The sequence below is a fragment of the Haplochromis burtoni genome, unplaced genomic scaffold (genome assembly GCF_018398535.1).
Source record: "Haplochromis burtoni strain Fernald_Lab_line unplaced genomic scaffold, NCSU_Asbu1 Contig_2, whole genome shotgun sequence".
Lineage (NCBI taxonomy): Eukaryota > Metazoa > Chordata > Actinopteri > Cichliformes > Cichlidae > Haplochromis > Haplochromis burtoni.
Window position 1 is genome coordinate 2,020,965 of NW_024582363.1, and position 14,564 is coordinate 2,035,528.

The 14,564-nt window shown below is 39.4% G+C and overlaps 1 protein-coding gene across 3 annotated transcripts in view; it reads left to right on the forward strand.

Moving 5' to 3' along the window:
* ntrk3b (neurotrophic tyrosine kinase, receptor, type 3b) overlaps window positions 1-14,564 on the forward strand; it is a 221,752-nt gene that overhangs the window by 101,886 nt on the left and 105,302 nt on the right. For 2 of the 3 annotated variants that reach the window (XM_005913047.3, XM_005913046.3), the window contains exons 5-9: window positions 4,085-4,239; window positions 4,747-4,889; window positions 6,315-6,456; window positions 12,311-12,610; window positions 13,194-13,208. In XM_005913047.3, the coding sequence (XP_005913109.1) occupies window positions 4,085-4,239; window positions 4,747-4,889; window positions 6,315-6,456; window positions 12,311-12,610; window positions 13,194-13,208 (755 nt within the window). The remainder of the gene's footprint in view (window positions 1-4,084; window positions 4,240-4,746; window positions 4,890-6,314; window positions 6,457-12,310; window positions 12,611-13,193; window positions 13,209-14,564) is intronic. The other variant, XM_005913048.3, reaches the window with a different exon arrangement.

Genomic DNA, 14,564 nt, shown 5'->3' on the forward strand with positions numbered 1-14,564 from the left:
CCCCCCCCCCCAAAAAAAACCCCAACAATACTGCATAATAACATTCACACAGCTTATGAAAAATGCTTTTCTGAGGTAACCTAGCATACTTACTTTTATTTCCATAGAAGTAGCTGTAACACTCCATCTCATATAGATACTTCATTTAGTATACTCTAGATTCAGTATACTATGCTGTAAATTATAATGTAATTTTTCTGATATCTGGCAAAAATCACTTGAAATGACTCAAAAACTGCGTTGCTACATTTCACTAGATTCCTTAACTGAATCAACACCACCATCTTGCACACGCACCAAACAATACCAAAATGCAGTACATGAACAATACAAGGCCTTGTTAACAAAACAAACAAACAAGAAAACAAGCTTTGAGTGGCATCAACATGTTATCTTCCTCCTACTGACCAAATACTTTTTGTCGCTTGTTTTCTACTATGTAGCCAAGATACTAACCACTGAGGAGTACAGTGTTCTGTACTCGAGTGTTTGGAGGTGATGGTTACACTGCACTGTATGCAGCAGTACTCATGCTGACTTGAGATATAACAGAGCTAGGTATGTTAGTCCTACATGTTTGCGTCCTTCCAAAGACAAAAGTTTTAGGGTCATTGTTTGGCATGTCTTGTAACAGTTTACCGTTTTATGGTAAAAAGGCATCCAAATGGCAATAACTGTTACCGTAAATACCCTCATACTATCCTCCACTCAGCCATTTTATTTTGTTATCAGTAAAGTGGTTTAGCTAGAAGTCAGCTAAATATTGCATTTCTTCTTGGAGACATTAACATCTGTAGCTGAAGTAAGCAAAAGCCAGTTAAACCGGTAACCCGAGCATTTATAGACTAACATCTTTGTACTGAATTACCACAAAGCCAGGAACAACAACACCTAGTCAAACCCAGCAGCTCAGCACTGTGGTAAAAATAAGCCAAATAAGGCGATTTATTAAACACATAGGATTTAAAAACTTAAAATAATTCCTCCAGTAAAAGGAGAGGAAGCAGTGCATTCAAGCTGAGATCAAAGCACGCGAACAACAATGAAGTATATGGCTTATCATTGCTTGTGATCCACAGCTCCTCAGCTAAAGCACCTGTGTGTACATTTCCCAGAAAAACAGCCTCCGGTGGTGATCATTACCTCCTCTCTGGAGTAGCAGGGTGGATCGTTAGCCAGCTTGAAGGAAACGCCATGCTGTTAGCTCTCTATATCTGGGGTCACACTGCTGTTTGCTTTTGTTCTTTTCTAAGTCTAATCTGCTCTCCTTCAGACATGTATCAGCTTCCAGCTGTCAGTTTGCTTTCTTTTTTTTTCCTGTTGTCTTATTGCTTGTTTAGATGGGAGCACTCTAAACTCAAATGGTTCTTTGTTACTGTAGTGCACAGGCTGGGCACACATTTGAAATGCCGGGTTTCTGCTTTCCCATTTAGGTTTGACATCCCTCATTTTTCAGCTGTATCTGTACAGGCGCCGATCAGCTTTACCCAGAGGAATAGTGGGTAATGTATTGAGGTGGTGGTTCTTGTTAATAATGACCATAATTACAGTACAAGAGGGAAAGCCTCAGCCGCCCGACTCTGGTGAGCTTTGATCCCTTGTGGTTCAGCTTGCTCAGCGTTAAATGAAAACCTTTAACCTTGAAATTCTCTTCAGCACCATGATGTGGGGAGGTACCTGTCTTTCCCTAAATGTGTCCTGAAAAGAAATCCGAGCTATGGTTTGTATTACAGTTCGAATTGTGATTCTGAGGCGGTTATTGTCCTTAGAGTTTAGAATTGCCTTTATAAGCTGTTGAATTTTTCTAAAGTAATTTTGTTGGAAGAAAAGCACCATTAAATAAAACATCTTACAGTAAACGAAGATCAACATCTAAGTGAATACAATCAATTTAATTTTATTTATAATCTTCTTGGCATCTTAGTTTGAGTACTTTGTCTTATCGCTTCAGTAAGAAAGATAGATTTTCTGCTCGAGATGTTAGCTGAGAGCAAACCTGCAGTGGTAAAATGTATGAATATCCTATAAGTTCCTTTTTATTGCAGTTTTTCATGTTGGAAGGGAACCAGATGAAGGCTCTTTCATAAGCATAGCAGTTTTCCAGAATGAATATATATTTGGTACTATTTTTTATTTTTTTTAGCTGAATATATAAGTGATAAAAATCCTGCAACTTAATCTTCCCTTCAAACGTTCCACATAGAAATTGAATCAAGAAAAAACAAAAAAGGTACACCTGCAATGGTAAATGTAACCAGCAGCCATCCGTGGTAGTAGTGGGTAAACGTTAACATGTCATTAAACACCTCAACAGTGGTATTTTATAAAATACACTAAAATATTGATTTGAAATATCAGTTAATAATCAAATTAATAACTGTAATGAAAGTGACATTATTAGTTAGTAAATTTTAAGTATATGACTTTTCTCAACAACAAAGCTTGGCAGCATTGTACAGTATTAAATGAATTAATTCACCTGTGGCCTTTCTCACTCTTACTTTATCACACATTGGGGAAAAATAGCCCGTCTAGCATTTTTTTTTATATGTAAAAGTATAATGATAAAAATGTCAAATATAATTATATATGTTTACTGCTAATAAGTGTTAATATTTTGAATAGGTTTTCTGCTGCTGTAATTAAAGGGAAATTAAGTTTACAGTTGGCTGGTGCGGTGGAAGGACCAGTGGGCTCAGTGAGTTAGCTGTCACATAGTGACATATAGTGATACAGTATAAGATCCAGTGGGCAGGTGATAATAACTGAGATCCACCTGTGGGAATCTATTCTCATTACTTTATACTGAGTGGTAGACATAGTCCATACATTATTCATGCTTTCTGCAATATCTTATTGACCTTTGTCAAGGGCATTTGGACAGGCATTCATCTTGACTAAATTGACCAATCACAGCTTCCAAATTGGACATATGCAAAATGCAGAGGTGGCATACTGTGTTGAATAATGTGGCCCTTTGGTGCACCCGTCTGTGAGACTGAAACGTATGCACAGTGGAACCTCGTGATACCTGTCTGACGCTAATGCAGCCTGAGACTGATAGCCGGAACACTGCTGTGACCTTTGACCTCCTCACATTTGAATCCTTCAGTACAGCCATTCGTTGTTTTTCCTCTTGTCTGCTGACTCAAATTAATTTGACTTTTACAAAACATTAGAAAAGGTACATCTGTGGTGGATATTGTTTGATCAGTCGCTATCAATTGATCTGTGATTGATGTTAATTTGCTCGCTGATTAGATTGAGATTGTGGTAAAAATGCTCCTCTCGTTTTCCTTGCATGCAGTTGTATTGCCTGAAGCCTTGTTGCTCATGCAGAGCTTGGCAGTAATGCATTTTACCTCCGGTGACAGGAACTGAAGGTTTACCATTGATTTTTAAAATGATTACTTTCTGGGATATGTATAACCCTTTCCTGCCCTACATAGATTTTTTTTTTTACTATAAACCACAAGCACAAATAATGACTGCTAAAATTATAGTAATTCAAGTTCTCTTATGATTTTGTAGTATTTGTTTTTGGCTGCTAGTGTTTCGTATCGCATGTGCAAAGTTCTATCTTTATTGAATGATTTTAAAATATGTGCAACATTTGGGCTTCCTGTGCTTGCACTGCCTGACTAAAACACCTTAAACACCTCTGGTTTGTTCACACTTCTAAAAATATTTAACTTCACTCCTGAGCAGCAGGCTACCATTTTAGCACGAAGCCACTGCAGATAATTCAGTTGTACTGCTGTGATAATTACATTTGTCTGTCTGTGAGTGTCATAGTTGTAAAGTTGTGTAAGGATACATCTGTGTTTCTGTGAACTACACTTGGTGTATTTTAATATATCGGGAAGATGCATGCTATATATTCTTTGTTTCTGGTACTGCTGCTATTTTCAGTGGAAATCACATGTGAAAAAACATTAGCAACATTAGCTGCTATTTGTGTAATAATACATTTTTTGCTTTCATGTTGTTGTTAAGGCTCTTTATGTTGTTGTAATATTGCTGTAACTGCTCACCGTGTGTTTTATTCTGTCTGTTACTGATATTAATTATGCTTATTTTTAAGGCGTCTGGATGGTGTGGTGTTCGACTGCGGCTGTGACATCCGTTGGATCCAGTTGTGGCATCAAAGAGGAGAAGCAAAGCTTAACACACAGCAGTTGTACTGCAGGAATGGAGCCTCCAAGATACGACTGGAGAACATGTACATCCACAACTGTGGTAAGTGTAAGAGGAGGAGGGAAAGGTGAGATCTGTGATTAGAAAGGAGAAAAAAAATAAAAAAGAAAGAAGAAGCAGCAGAGGAGGGGTGGTAAGAAGAGGAGTAAGGCAGAAAAAAGAAGATTGGCTGACGACAAAGCAACACGAAAGCAGGGGAAGGAAGGGAGGGGTTAAAGGTGAATTAGAGGAATGAGAAGAGAAGCAAGGAGAGTAGTTGAGACAGGAAAGGGAGGAGGTGTGACAGAGTTCAGAGGGTGAATCTGATGTGAGGAGCAGTGTGTTGATTCTGACAGAGGCTGGAGTCTCTGCAGTATTATCTCCTGGCGGTGACTCATCCCTGTGACACTGTGCAAGCGTGTGAGTGTTTGTATCTGGATGTGTGTCCCGCTGCTTCCTTTGTACTAATTTTATTACATTAATGAAAAGTGATTAATTGATTTGGTGTGAAAGTATGTAGACACCGATGGCGACAGGCGTGCAGTAACGTGTATACGTGTATGTTTTCAGACTTACCAGAGATCAGTGTGAGCCACAGCAGTGTTTTGGTGATGGAGGGTGACAATGTGACGGTGAGCTGTAACGGATCCGGATCACCGCTGCCTGAAGTAGACTGGACTGTCAGCGGCCTGCATTCCATCAACACACATCTGGTTAGACATGCATATATACTAAAAACAGCAAACATATTAAAGATTTTTTTTAAATTAATTACATTGCCTTACACCAACAAATGTTTTTCTTTTTGCCTGCTTTTCAAACATTGCTTCAGGCTAATATACAGTTATTAAGCTGAAATAATCCTGTTAATTCTCATTATGATAACTTAATTCTTTGAGCACAATCTAATGATTGATTTCTCCTTCACTGCTACACCTCATATTTTGTTTTGCATTGCACTAAACTGTGTTTTTACATTTTCTATACTTTAATTATTGGTGCTTGTATTGTATTTTATGCACATCGGAGCTTCAGATTCATAAATTACTTGTAACACAAAATTAGTTCAGGTATGTAGTTCACCTTGAAAGGCCTCAGTGGTAAATTGAGGTGTCAGTAAGCGCACACTCTTGTAGGATTAAGCTCTAAGACTCATTGCCCTGACAGAAGTTTCAGATAAATTTTAAGCAAATGCTGAAGAACCAAAAAAATAGGCTAAAGATAAATCATCTACAATTTTCTATATATTCTGTGTATAACAAAGAAACAGGAACAAGTTTAACAATCTGATTGGTTCACTGCTAATAATGTCTTTGCATTTAGATGATGTTGACAGGGAAACCTAAAACTGTTTACTATGTGGATAGACTTTTTGTTTTTACCAGGTCCAAGATTAACCTATGATTCTGTGATTAGATGTGCAGTAAAGGTTATCAGATTTGGGGGGGGAAAAAATCAAAATTGCTCAAAACAAACAACTTTTTTGTGACAGAGAGGCCTGGGTTGAACCCACGGTGAGCCTGTTAGCCGACTAATCTCGCTCCCCGAGAAAGGCCCCAGGGACGTTGCAGCAATAACAACTGCAGAGATAAACAGCAAGAAGAAAAGAACAGGAGTCTCTGAAATTGCTGTGTGACTGTATTTGTCATCTGTGTCTTTAATGCTTGCAGTGACTTTACAGATGAAAGCTACTTCAGCCTCAGGCTTGATGTTTTAGGGTAGAAGGATGCTGTTTCGGGATGAGTGAAGTGTTTGGGAGTAAGAGCCTGAACAACTAAAAGCAAGAAAGGAAGCATGATTGCTTTTCACCATTAGATTCCTAACGGTGAAAAGCAGGGTGGTAATTAGTCCAGGTACTGCAAAATTTTATAATATTGCTCTTTACATTCTTCCTGCTATGCTAGATCTATGCCAGTGAAATCAGACAGGGAAGTGATTAATTCCCACAGGTATCAAGTAGTTCTTGACTTTATTACGTTTCCTTCCACAGGAATTTAACTAATGAATAATTAACTTTCATTTTAATTAAGTAATTAAAGATTTAAAACCCACTGGTATAATGGTATTTGCTGTACAGTATATCCTTCAGGTACCTAAATGCCTCTGTTTTCTCTGTGCCTCTCACACTTTTCCCTTAGTCAAACGTATATTGGCCCAACATCCACTCTATCAACCTCACTCTTTTCAACATCAGCCGAGATGACAACAACTTCCAGCTGACCTGCATCGCAGAGAACGTGGTGGGGATGACCAATTCTTCCATCCAGCTCAACGTACAGTGTAAGTTGGACGCTTCCTGTGATTTAAATACTATTGAAACTCCGTCCAGGCACTGTAGCAGGAGATTTTTAGCCCCACTGTAAACACACTGACACATTAATTTATGCACATTTGCATTAATGCATAAAGAGAAAATTATTGCCTTAGTGCTTTGCCATTCATGGTCTATATTAATGCTGCCCATATTAAGTGAAGGTAAGTATGTTGTAATAAAATAGTTGCCTATTATGACTAATTAGTTTGACTAATATCATAATCTGCATGGCTGTTTATGTTTAATATCATCGAGGTTAATGGTGGGACATTAAGAATCACAACTGCATTCAGTTTTTATTTAAAAAAGATGAATATACTGTGTGCACACTGTGGAAAAATATTACCAGTAAACAATGACAACAAGAACATAGAGCAATTAACAAAAAAAAGAAGCATAAGGGCTGTTTTAATTCTTTTTTTAAGCCTTTGCTTTCAATTTGCAGTGATTTTATGTCAAATGTTAAGGAAAATGTGTTGCTACAGTGAAAAGACATGCTGATTTTCTTTTACGCTGACTAATTTTCATTTTCAGTTATTAAGATCTGTAGCCAGATCATTTAACTGAAACAAATGCTAAAGGCTTGAAGTTTTGTCCAAAAATTGGAGGTGTTCAGGCTCTCACTGTGTTCGGATCTAAGCCAAATGTAGAAGTATTCTGTAAAGCATGGCCTCTTCTCTTAGGAAATCAAATCTACCCTGTAAGTTGACAGGTCACCTAACTCTGCCAGAATTTCTGCCTGATTGGTTATTGTTTTCACTACAGTTTAAATGGGGTCACAACATCTGATTAACTCCTGATCCAATCAATGATCTGCCTCCCATATTTCGCATATTAGGAACGACACATGCATGGGGTAACAGGCAGTACTGCTATAATCTTTCTTTGGGCAAATCTTAATACAACACTGCAACAAACCCATTCTGTACACCTGCGAGAGACAGCGGTGCAGTCTCAATAAGCAGATATCTGCATATGAATATACAGAATCTGTAGGCAAGGTGTAAAAAATAGTACCTTAAGCTTCCTTGTTTATGTTTTTAGTCCACTAGTCTGAGTAATTTTGACCAATAACACTTGAGTAGAGGGTTTGTATGCCGTTAAACAGTCTGTGTGGAGAGCAGAAGAGGAATTGCATTTGCGGGAAAAAAAAATAGTCTAACCATAATCAGCTTTATGCTTTTTCAGAAATGGATATGGTTGTAAATATTAAGGATTAGCAGATAATTAAAATCCGTAAAGTCAGTCAACATACAGAATATAAGTTGTAATGCAAAGAACCATGAATCAAATGCTGGAATCCAGATAATTTCTCTACATAGAGATAACATGTCAGTACTAGATGAAAACATGGTATAAGAGCCTTCAACCTTTTTGGCAGCTAACTTTAACCTGCTAAAGTTTTGACAGCGTTTCACAGTTTTTGATTGTTTTTGTTACTGTGGCAGCATGCTAACTTTCCATAATCAGCTGTCAAGACAAAGAGCGTCCGATGAGAATGGGGATGTTTGGAAAAGCAAACTAAAATGGAAAAAATTTGTTATATGATCTTCAGGGGAACATGAATGTCAGTTGTCAGTTTCTAAGAAATCAGAATGTATTTCCATCTGAAGATTGCAGAAGATGAAAGATTTGGGAAATATCATATTCAGCAGTACTCTTTTTGTACAAAAAATTATTATCATCCCTCCAGTAGTCGATGAGATATTTTCGTGTGGACACAAGTGGTGAGCCCAAAGCCATGCTGCTAGCATGGCTGAAAAAAATGTTAATCTATCATGTTGTTTGCTCAGTTAGAGGGAAACAACCCCAATTAACCCAGCTATAACAGGAATACTTAACACTTGACTGAAGTCACCATAACATTTGTATTGTGTCCCTCAGTAGTTGTTTCTTGGTTATTAAATTTTATTTCCTCACTTGTCATGGATCTTCTAACCAAGACTCAGATGCTTAAAATTTGGAATTATGTTGCTCTGTTGTTGAAGACATTAATCAGTAAAGCCTGCTGGTTTAGTGATTACTTGGAATGAAATCTTGTTACCTACCACTGTGCAAGTGGTTTATCTACACTGGAGGCCATCAGCTTGTCTGGGGACTGTCATGGTTTGGTAAAAATCTGCGAGATTTGGTGCAATTAATAATCCAGTTTACTAAAAGATAGAAAATTTCAAAGTATCAGCGATAAAATGGCATTTGAACTGTTTGCAGCTTTATTGCAGAAACTTTATAGCACATAATAGTCGATGTGATGGTAAATTCTGTGCCAGTCCTAAAATTGTAGCGACTAATAAGTGTATAGCACATGTAATACTGCTCTTGTTATCTTTTTTAAGACATAATGAATAAATGTAAGCATTAAATGTATATGTATGCAGTAAATGTATGTAATATGAGCCTATACATTTTGAAAAAGGAGTTCCTTAGCCGAACACTGTGGATTAATAAAAATGCAAAGATATGTGGAATTGTTCTGATGCTCAATCAGCCAAAACGCAAAAATATAATAAATTGCTCTATAAAATATCTCATTTTAATTAAAACTTTAAATCAAGTGTGGGCAGTATGAATGCTTGGAGCCAAGAATTCTTGGTGGTTTTCTTGTGCATAAAATGTCTTTCATGGCAGCTTTGATGGGCTTATGTTGGGGACAGAATATATCATGTATTAATGACACTGACTGTCTGAGAGAATAATTTAAAACAGGGGGGAAAAAACTTCTTTATCAAGCAGAACAGCCAAATTATGCAGGTACATTTAGAATGCAATGAGGTGTTGCACAGCTACAAACCAAGTGAAATTGATGTAGCTAATTAGCAAGAATGTACCCTCCAGCCCACATGAAAGCTCTGCCTTGATCTGAGTGGAAAGAAAAGGAGAAAGGAGTCTCACCCTCAGCTATGATAAAGCAATGATTTGGTAACCACTCCAACGTATTTCTAATATCCCAACCATGAGTTACAGTATATACTTGAGCTCTTACATAAGTTTACCCAGTGGATTGGCCCCGGGCAGATTTGGGACAGTGTATTCAAAGCCAGTATTAATCAAAGGTGCCTGACATCCTTCTCTTTGTAGCAAGCCTCCTCTTGTAGAACTCAATCTATTGTAGCTGTTTGCGATGCATCATGCTACAGGACAGGGGAGATTTGTCACCAATTCAAACACTCCCTACTGGAGCAGAGCTTGCTAAGGACCATGCTAGAATGACAGATTGACTTTGTACCATGTAGTCTTCAGGGTTTCCTCCACATGGACAGTCTATGGATGTACATCCCCAGGCTTTTTTTTTCTCTCCTGTTGACACTCTGCTGGTGCTGCAAATTAACTTATTAATTTTTCACCACATGCTCTGATGGTAATTACATTTCCTCCCCTGTGCAGCCTATTGTCTCTGGAAATGTCATAAAATAGCTTAAACTGCTTCTCTGATTAGGGAGTAATCTGATTGACAGCGAAATTACCAGCCGTCAAGTGACATTCTCTGCATTCAAAGATGAGTTCCCTATTTTAGTGAAACCGTAATTAAACACAATGCAAATTCTGCAGGCACATTGTTCTTTTGCTGTGTGGAACAATAGCTGCTCTACAGCAGCGTGGACTCACATGTTTTCCTCCTTTAGTGCCGTAGCCAAAGTGTAGCTCTCTATTAAGAGTATGGCACTAATTTACACCTGTATTAGTAGCTCTGCTCCCTCATTAGCTGTACAGGTAGAGCAGGGCGTAATCTCTAATTAAGGATAATTAATGGGGAAATTATGTGATTGAATCCCTGCTGTGACTCTACATGTACAGGTGCTGCTTCTAACAGGTTAAACTTAATCGCAATGGGCTTTAGCCCCGGGGAATATGAAGCAATATCTGTCCCACGAAGCTGTTGCCTCCCCTGTCACCGCCAGCCACGATGTCGTATCTGTAGTTAGGCTGGAACATGGCATTTGAAATACACCACCAGTGTTACCACTAGATAACATTACAACTAGCCTTGTATTCAATGTTCTTGCTGATCAAACGCATGTAGTTATCAAAGCTTGTCATCTGTATGAGCACCACGAGGACACCATGTAGTTATAGACTGCTATGTGGCACAGTAATGACTTATATTGTATTGACCGAGACTGAGCTGACAGCCGAGCTGAGGGGAAAATGGATCAGTCACTAACTGTCCATCAACAAGAAAATTTCTTTTTCTTCCTCTCTGTCTGTTTTTTTCTCTCTTTAGGCTGTATAGTTCTATAGACACCCTCACTCCTTCCTCCTCCTCCTCCTCCTCTGTTTCTTTACTGTCATCTGTTCTCTTTTCTTGTTGCACTCAAAATCACAGCTTTGCACACGCCCCCACACCATCCCATTCGCACATACACAAGCCGTAGCCTTTAGTTCAGTTGAATGACTTCATTGTCACTATTGTCTGTCACCAAAGCAATTTTTTTTAAATGACGGCTTTCACACACCAATAAATAGTTTGTTCAAGTCTTTAAAGGGCGATCATTTGGATTGAAAACATGAGCTATCAGTGACAGAGCTGAAAGTGACAGTAACTTTTATTATCAGCTTATCTGGCAGGCATTTCAAATTAATTAGTCACAGTGTATTACTGCTAATAATTAAGCATGATTGCAGTGTTTACAATTACAGCTGTGTTACGCTCAAATGCGTTTTTAGCTCTTCCAAAATCATCACTGGATGGCCAACCATCACAGAGATGCAGACAAAGTATTACTACGTGGATATAGATAAGACTCAGTCTCTCTTGGAACGGATCCATAGTGTTGACCTCAGTGTTGCACATGAAAAATAGCAGAAATGATTGTGTAAGAAATAAGAAAGAGAGAAAAGTTTAAACCCATGCCTACTTTCTCACCTTCGCACAGCTGGCCAGTCAAGACATGGAGTGGGTGTGAAAGCCAGATTGACCGTCTTAGAAAGCTACACGAATTGACGCTATTTCTGACACTAGGAGAGTGTCGGGGTAGGGAATTTCTGGAACATGTTGACAATCTGACAAGCAGCTCTCTTTTGCAATCACTTTCTTTGATCGCAGTGACAAACTGCTCACTCTCGGTTGTGAAACTGCAGGTGGAGACTCACTGGTGAGGCTGAATGACCGCGTTAAATCATGCCTGCAACCCTGATCTAATTGAATAAATAGGTTTATCAATGATATCACGAATGCGTGTGCGTATGAGCGGTGGAGGTGACAGAGAGGCACTGCCAGGTAATACTGACTGCCAAATATTTCCTTTTAATTCTGTAGTAGCAAAATTCACTCATTACGTAGACAAATCAGTGGGTGAATTGTTTATGAAATGTATCTGATGATATTAAAGTGACAAAGTGCCTCTCAGCTTGGCGGCATTGTTGATTCAGAGGTGTGTTGCTGCATGTCAGGAAAGAGGAGCTCTGTGCTTGTTTAAGCAGAGGAAATTTTTCAGTTTATATCAAGCCCGAAGAGACCTTCTATATATTTTGTTCTTCACCCAATCCAATGTACTTCTGCAACATGCAGCACCCAGTAAAAGGCTCATTGCCACTCCCAGGCAAGAAACCTGCCTGTAAATGTCATTGTTCCCCAGAACAAGCCTGCGCTGTTTGGTATGCTGCTGTATTTTTTTACGGTTATTCAGAGAATTAGTACAGGTTTTCACCACCCCAAGGGCTGTGGAAATTTCTCAGCATATAGGGCTTGTATTATGTCAAACACCAAACAGGCAGACTGATGAGGATTTTAATAAGCAAATAACTTTTGATCTGCTCCTTCATGTGTGAATGTGTGTAGGTATGCGTTCATTGTTTCAAATGTCTCCTTTCCCACTGCAGTTCCTCCAGTCATCCTGAGACTGGCTGAGCCTGAGCAGCGGCTTGATACCTGCATTGAATTCACGGTTCGGGGTTACCCCCAGCCCCAGCTGCGCTGGTTCCACAAACAGAAGGAAATTATTAAAAATGACTACATCCGGACCGAAATGGACTTCTACCAGGACTATCTCGAGGGCTGTCTGACCTTCCAGAACCCAACTCACATCAACAATGGCAACTATACCCTGGAGGCCAGCAACGCTCTGGGAACGGTCACCAAGACGGTGTATGGTCACTTCCTCGAGAACCCCGATGAGCCAGGTGAATGGATAACAACTTTTTATAGACATTTCGTTCTAGGTGGCAAGTGATGTGCATTTGGCAGCACTGATAGTGAACGCATGGGAAAAAGGCCTTTATACAAATGATAGTAGCGCTCAGTGTTTGTGCATTGCCTTTCTTCATTCCTCTGCATTTAAATAAGAATCAAAGAGGAAAGAATAAAATGCTGCCAAGTAACTCTCCGATTCCCTTAAGAGCTGGCTCGGCCCACTTTTTGGGAGTGAGCATCACTGTTGGATTGCTTTTCTTTTTTAACTACCTGTTGTATGACTCACAGGTTGCGTCGCTGTTGGAAATTCTGTCGGGAGCATTTACTTTTTATTAAAATCTTCCTTCACAGGGCACAGGTTGCACGGTTGATCCCTGCTGGTTTTACAGCCGCCAGGGTTCATCCACAGTTCAGTCAGGTAGATTGTTCACTTGCGGTTCGTGCTGAGTTCACAGGGAGGGGGCCTAAACCCACAAAGACTGGCAAATTTCTCCTTATGGTCAATATTGCAAGGTTAATACCTTGTGTCAATTTATTGACATAGCGTGACTTTTTCTGTCTTCTCTTTTGCAGACCCGGTGGAAGAAGGTGAGTGTGTCTATTTTCAAATGTAAGCCTGTCAAATTTTTGTTCAGCTTTGTTTTTTTCCTGTTTGTTTGGTAAATGTGCGCACACACACACTGCTTGTGTTTGACGAGCACAACTGACTCGGTAACAGTGGAGAAATTTGTTCACTTTGTGTTGCTATTCAGTTTTCTGATTGTGTTGTTAATGTCAGATGGCATTATCATCTTCCTTATTTAAATCATGGATCCCAGACAAAAAAAATCCAATTTCATTTTACATGGTTAATGATCACTCTATACACTAAACAAATACGTGATTCTTTACACACCCATGTCTTATGTTACTGTTAGTTGGGTCTCTAAACCAGGACAGCTGTCTCTCAGTGGTTCATGCCATCAAATTTCAGCAGACACTTCTCTGCCTTTTTTTATTACAGGAAATTTGATATTTCAGAGGAAGCTTTGGTTTTTCTCCTACATTCCCAAACATTACATGCACTGTCATAGTGAGTTTTTCTGCTCATTGGGGCCAGATTTACCACTTTATCAGTAGGAAATGCTGCAAAACTTATGAAAACAGAGTTAAAAGTCCAAAATCTATACCCTCCTTCACATTTTTCAAAGCTGTCCAGTGGACCGGATTGGAGTCTCTTCCAGGCCGATTCTGGCCCACAAGCCTTATGTTTGATAACCCTGTTCTAGACCTTTCCTCCCATAGTAGAAAACAGTTTGGGGCATGAAAACCAGAAAATAACAATAAAAACATTTGTAATAGGCACACTTCAGTAAGTAAAAAAAGGATAGTCTTATAGATAATTCAGTTTTTAAAAAATAACCAGCAACAGTGTAAGCAGGTGAATTTCCAACCCTGTTAGCTGTTGATGTGCGATTGTTTGGGAAGCAGTGTAGTGTAAATGCAGTCATATTGCTGGAACAATGGTTTCGGCCCACTCTCGCTGCATCATAAATCTCCGATGTGCGATGTGCTGCCTGGCCTCAGGCTGTTGTGGCCGTCTCACTGTTAAACAAAGTGGGCTCGCCTGATCTCTGACCTTCATCAGCATCTTCTTCCATCTCCATATGAGGCCATTCTTTCTAATCAGGAATGTATTATAAAGCTGCAGCATGGCCAGAGATGGAGACGGATGGATGCTGACCCTGCGGCGAGCTGCATGAGGCAGGCGGCGACATCACGTTGCTATACATGCACACAGTCACGCAGCTTCTGGGAGTGAGGCAGGTGAGGGAGAGGTGTTTAGAGTGTGAAACATTATGGCAGCAGAGCGCGAGGGAGTTCAGCCATACAAGAGAGACTGACAGGCTGGCTGATACTAACAGTGATGAGGAGAGAGGAGGGCAGAGGGAGGAGAGGAGAGAG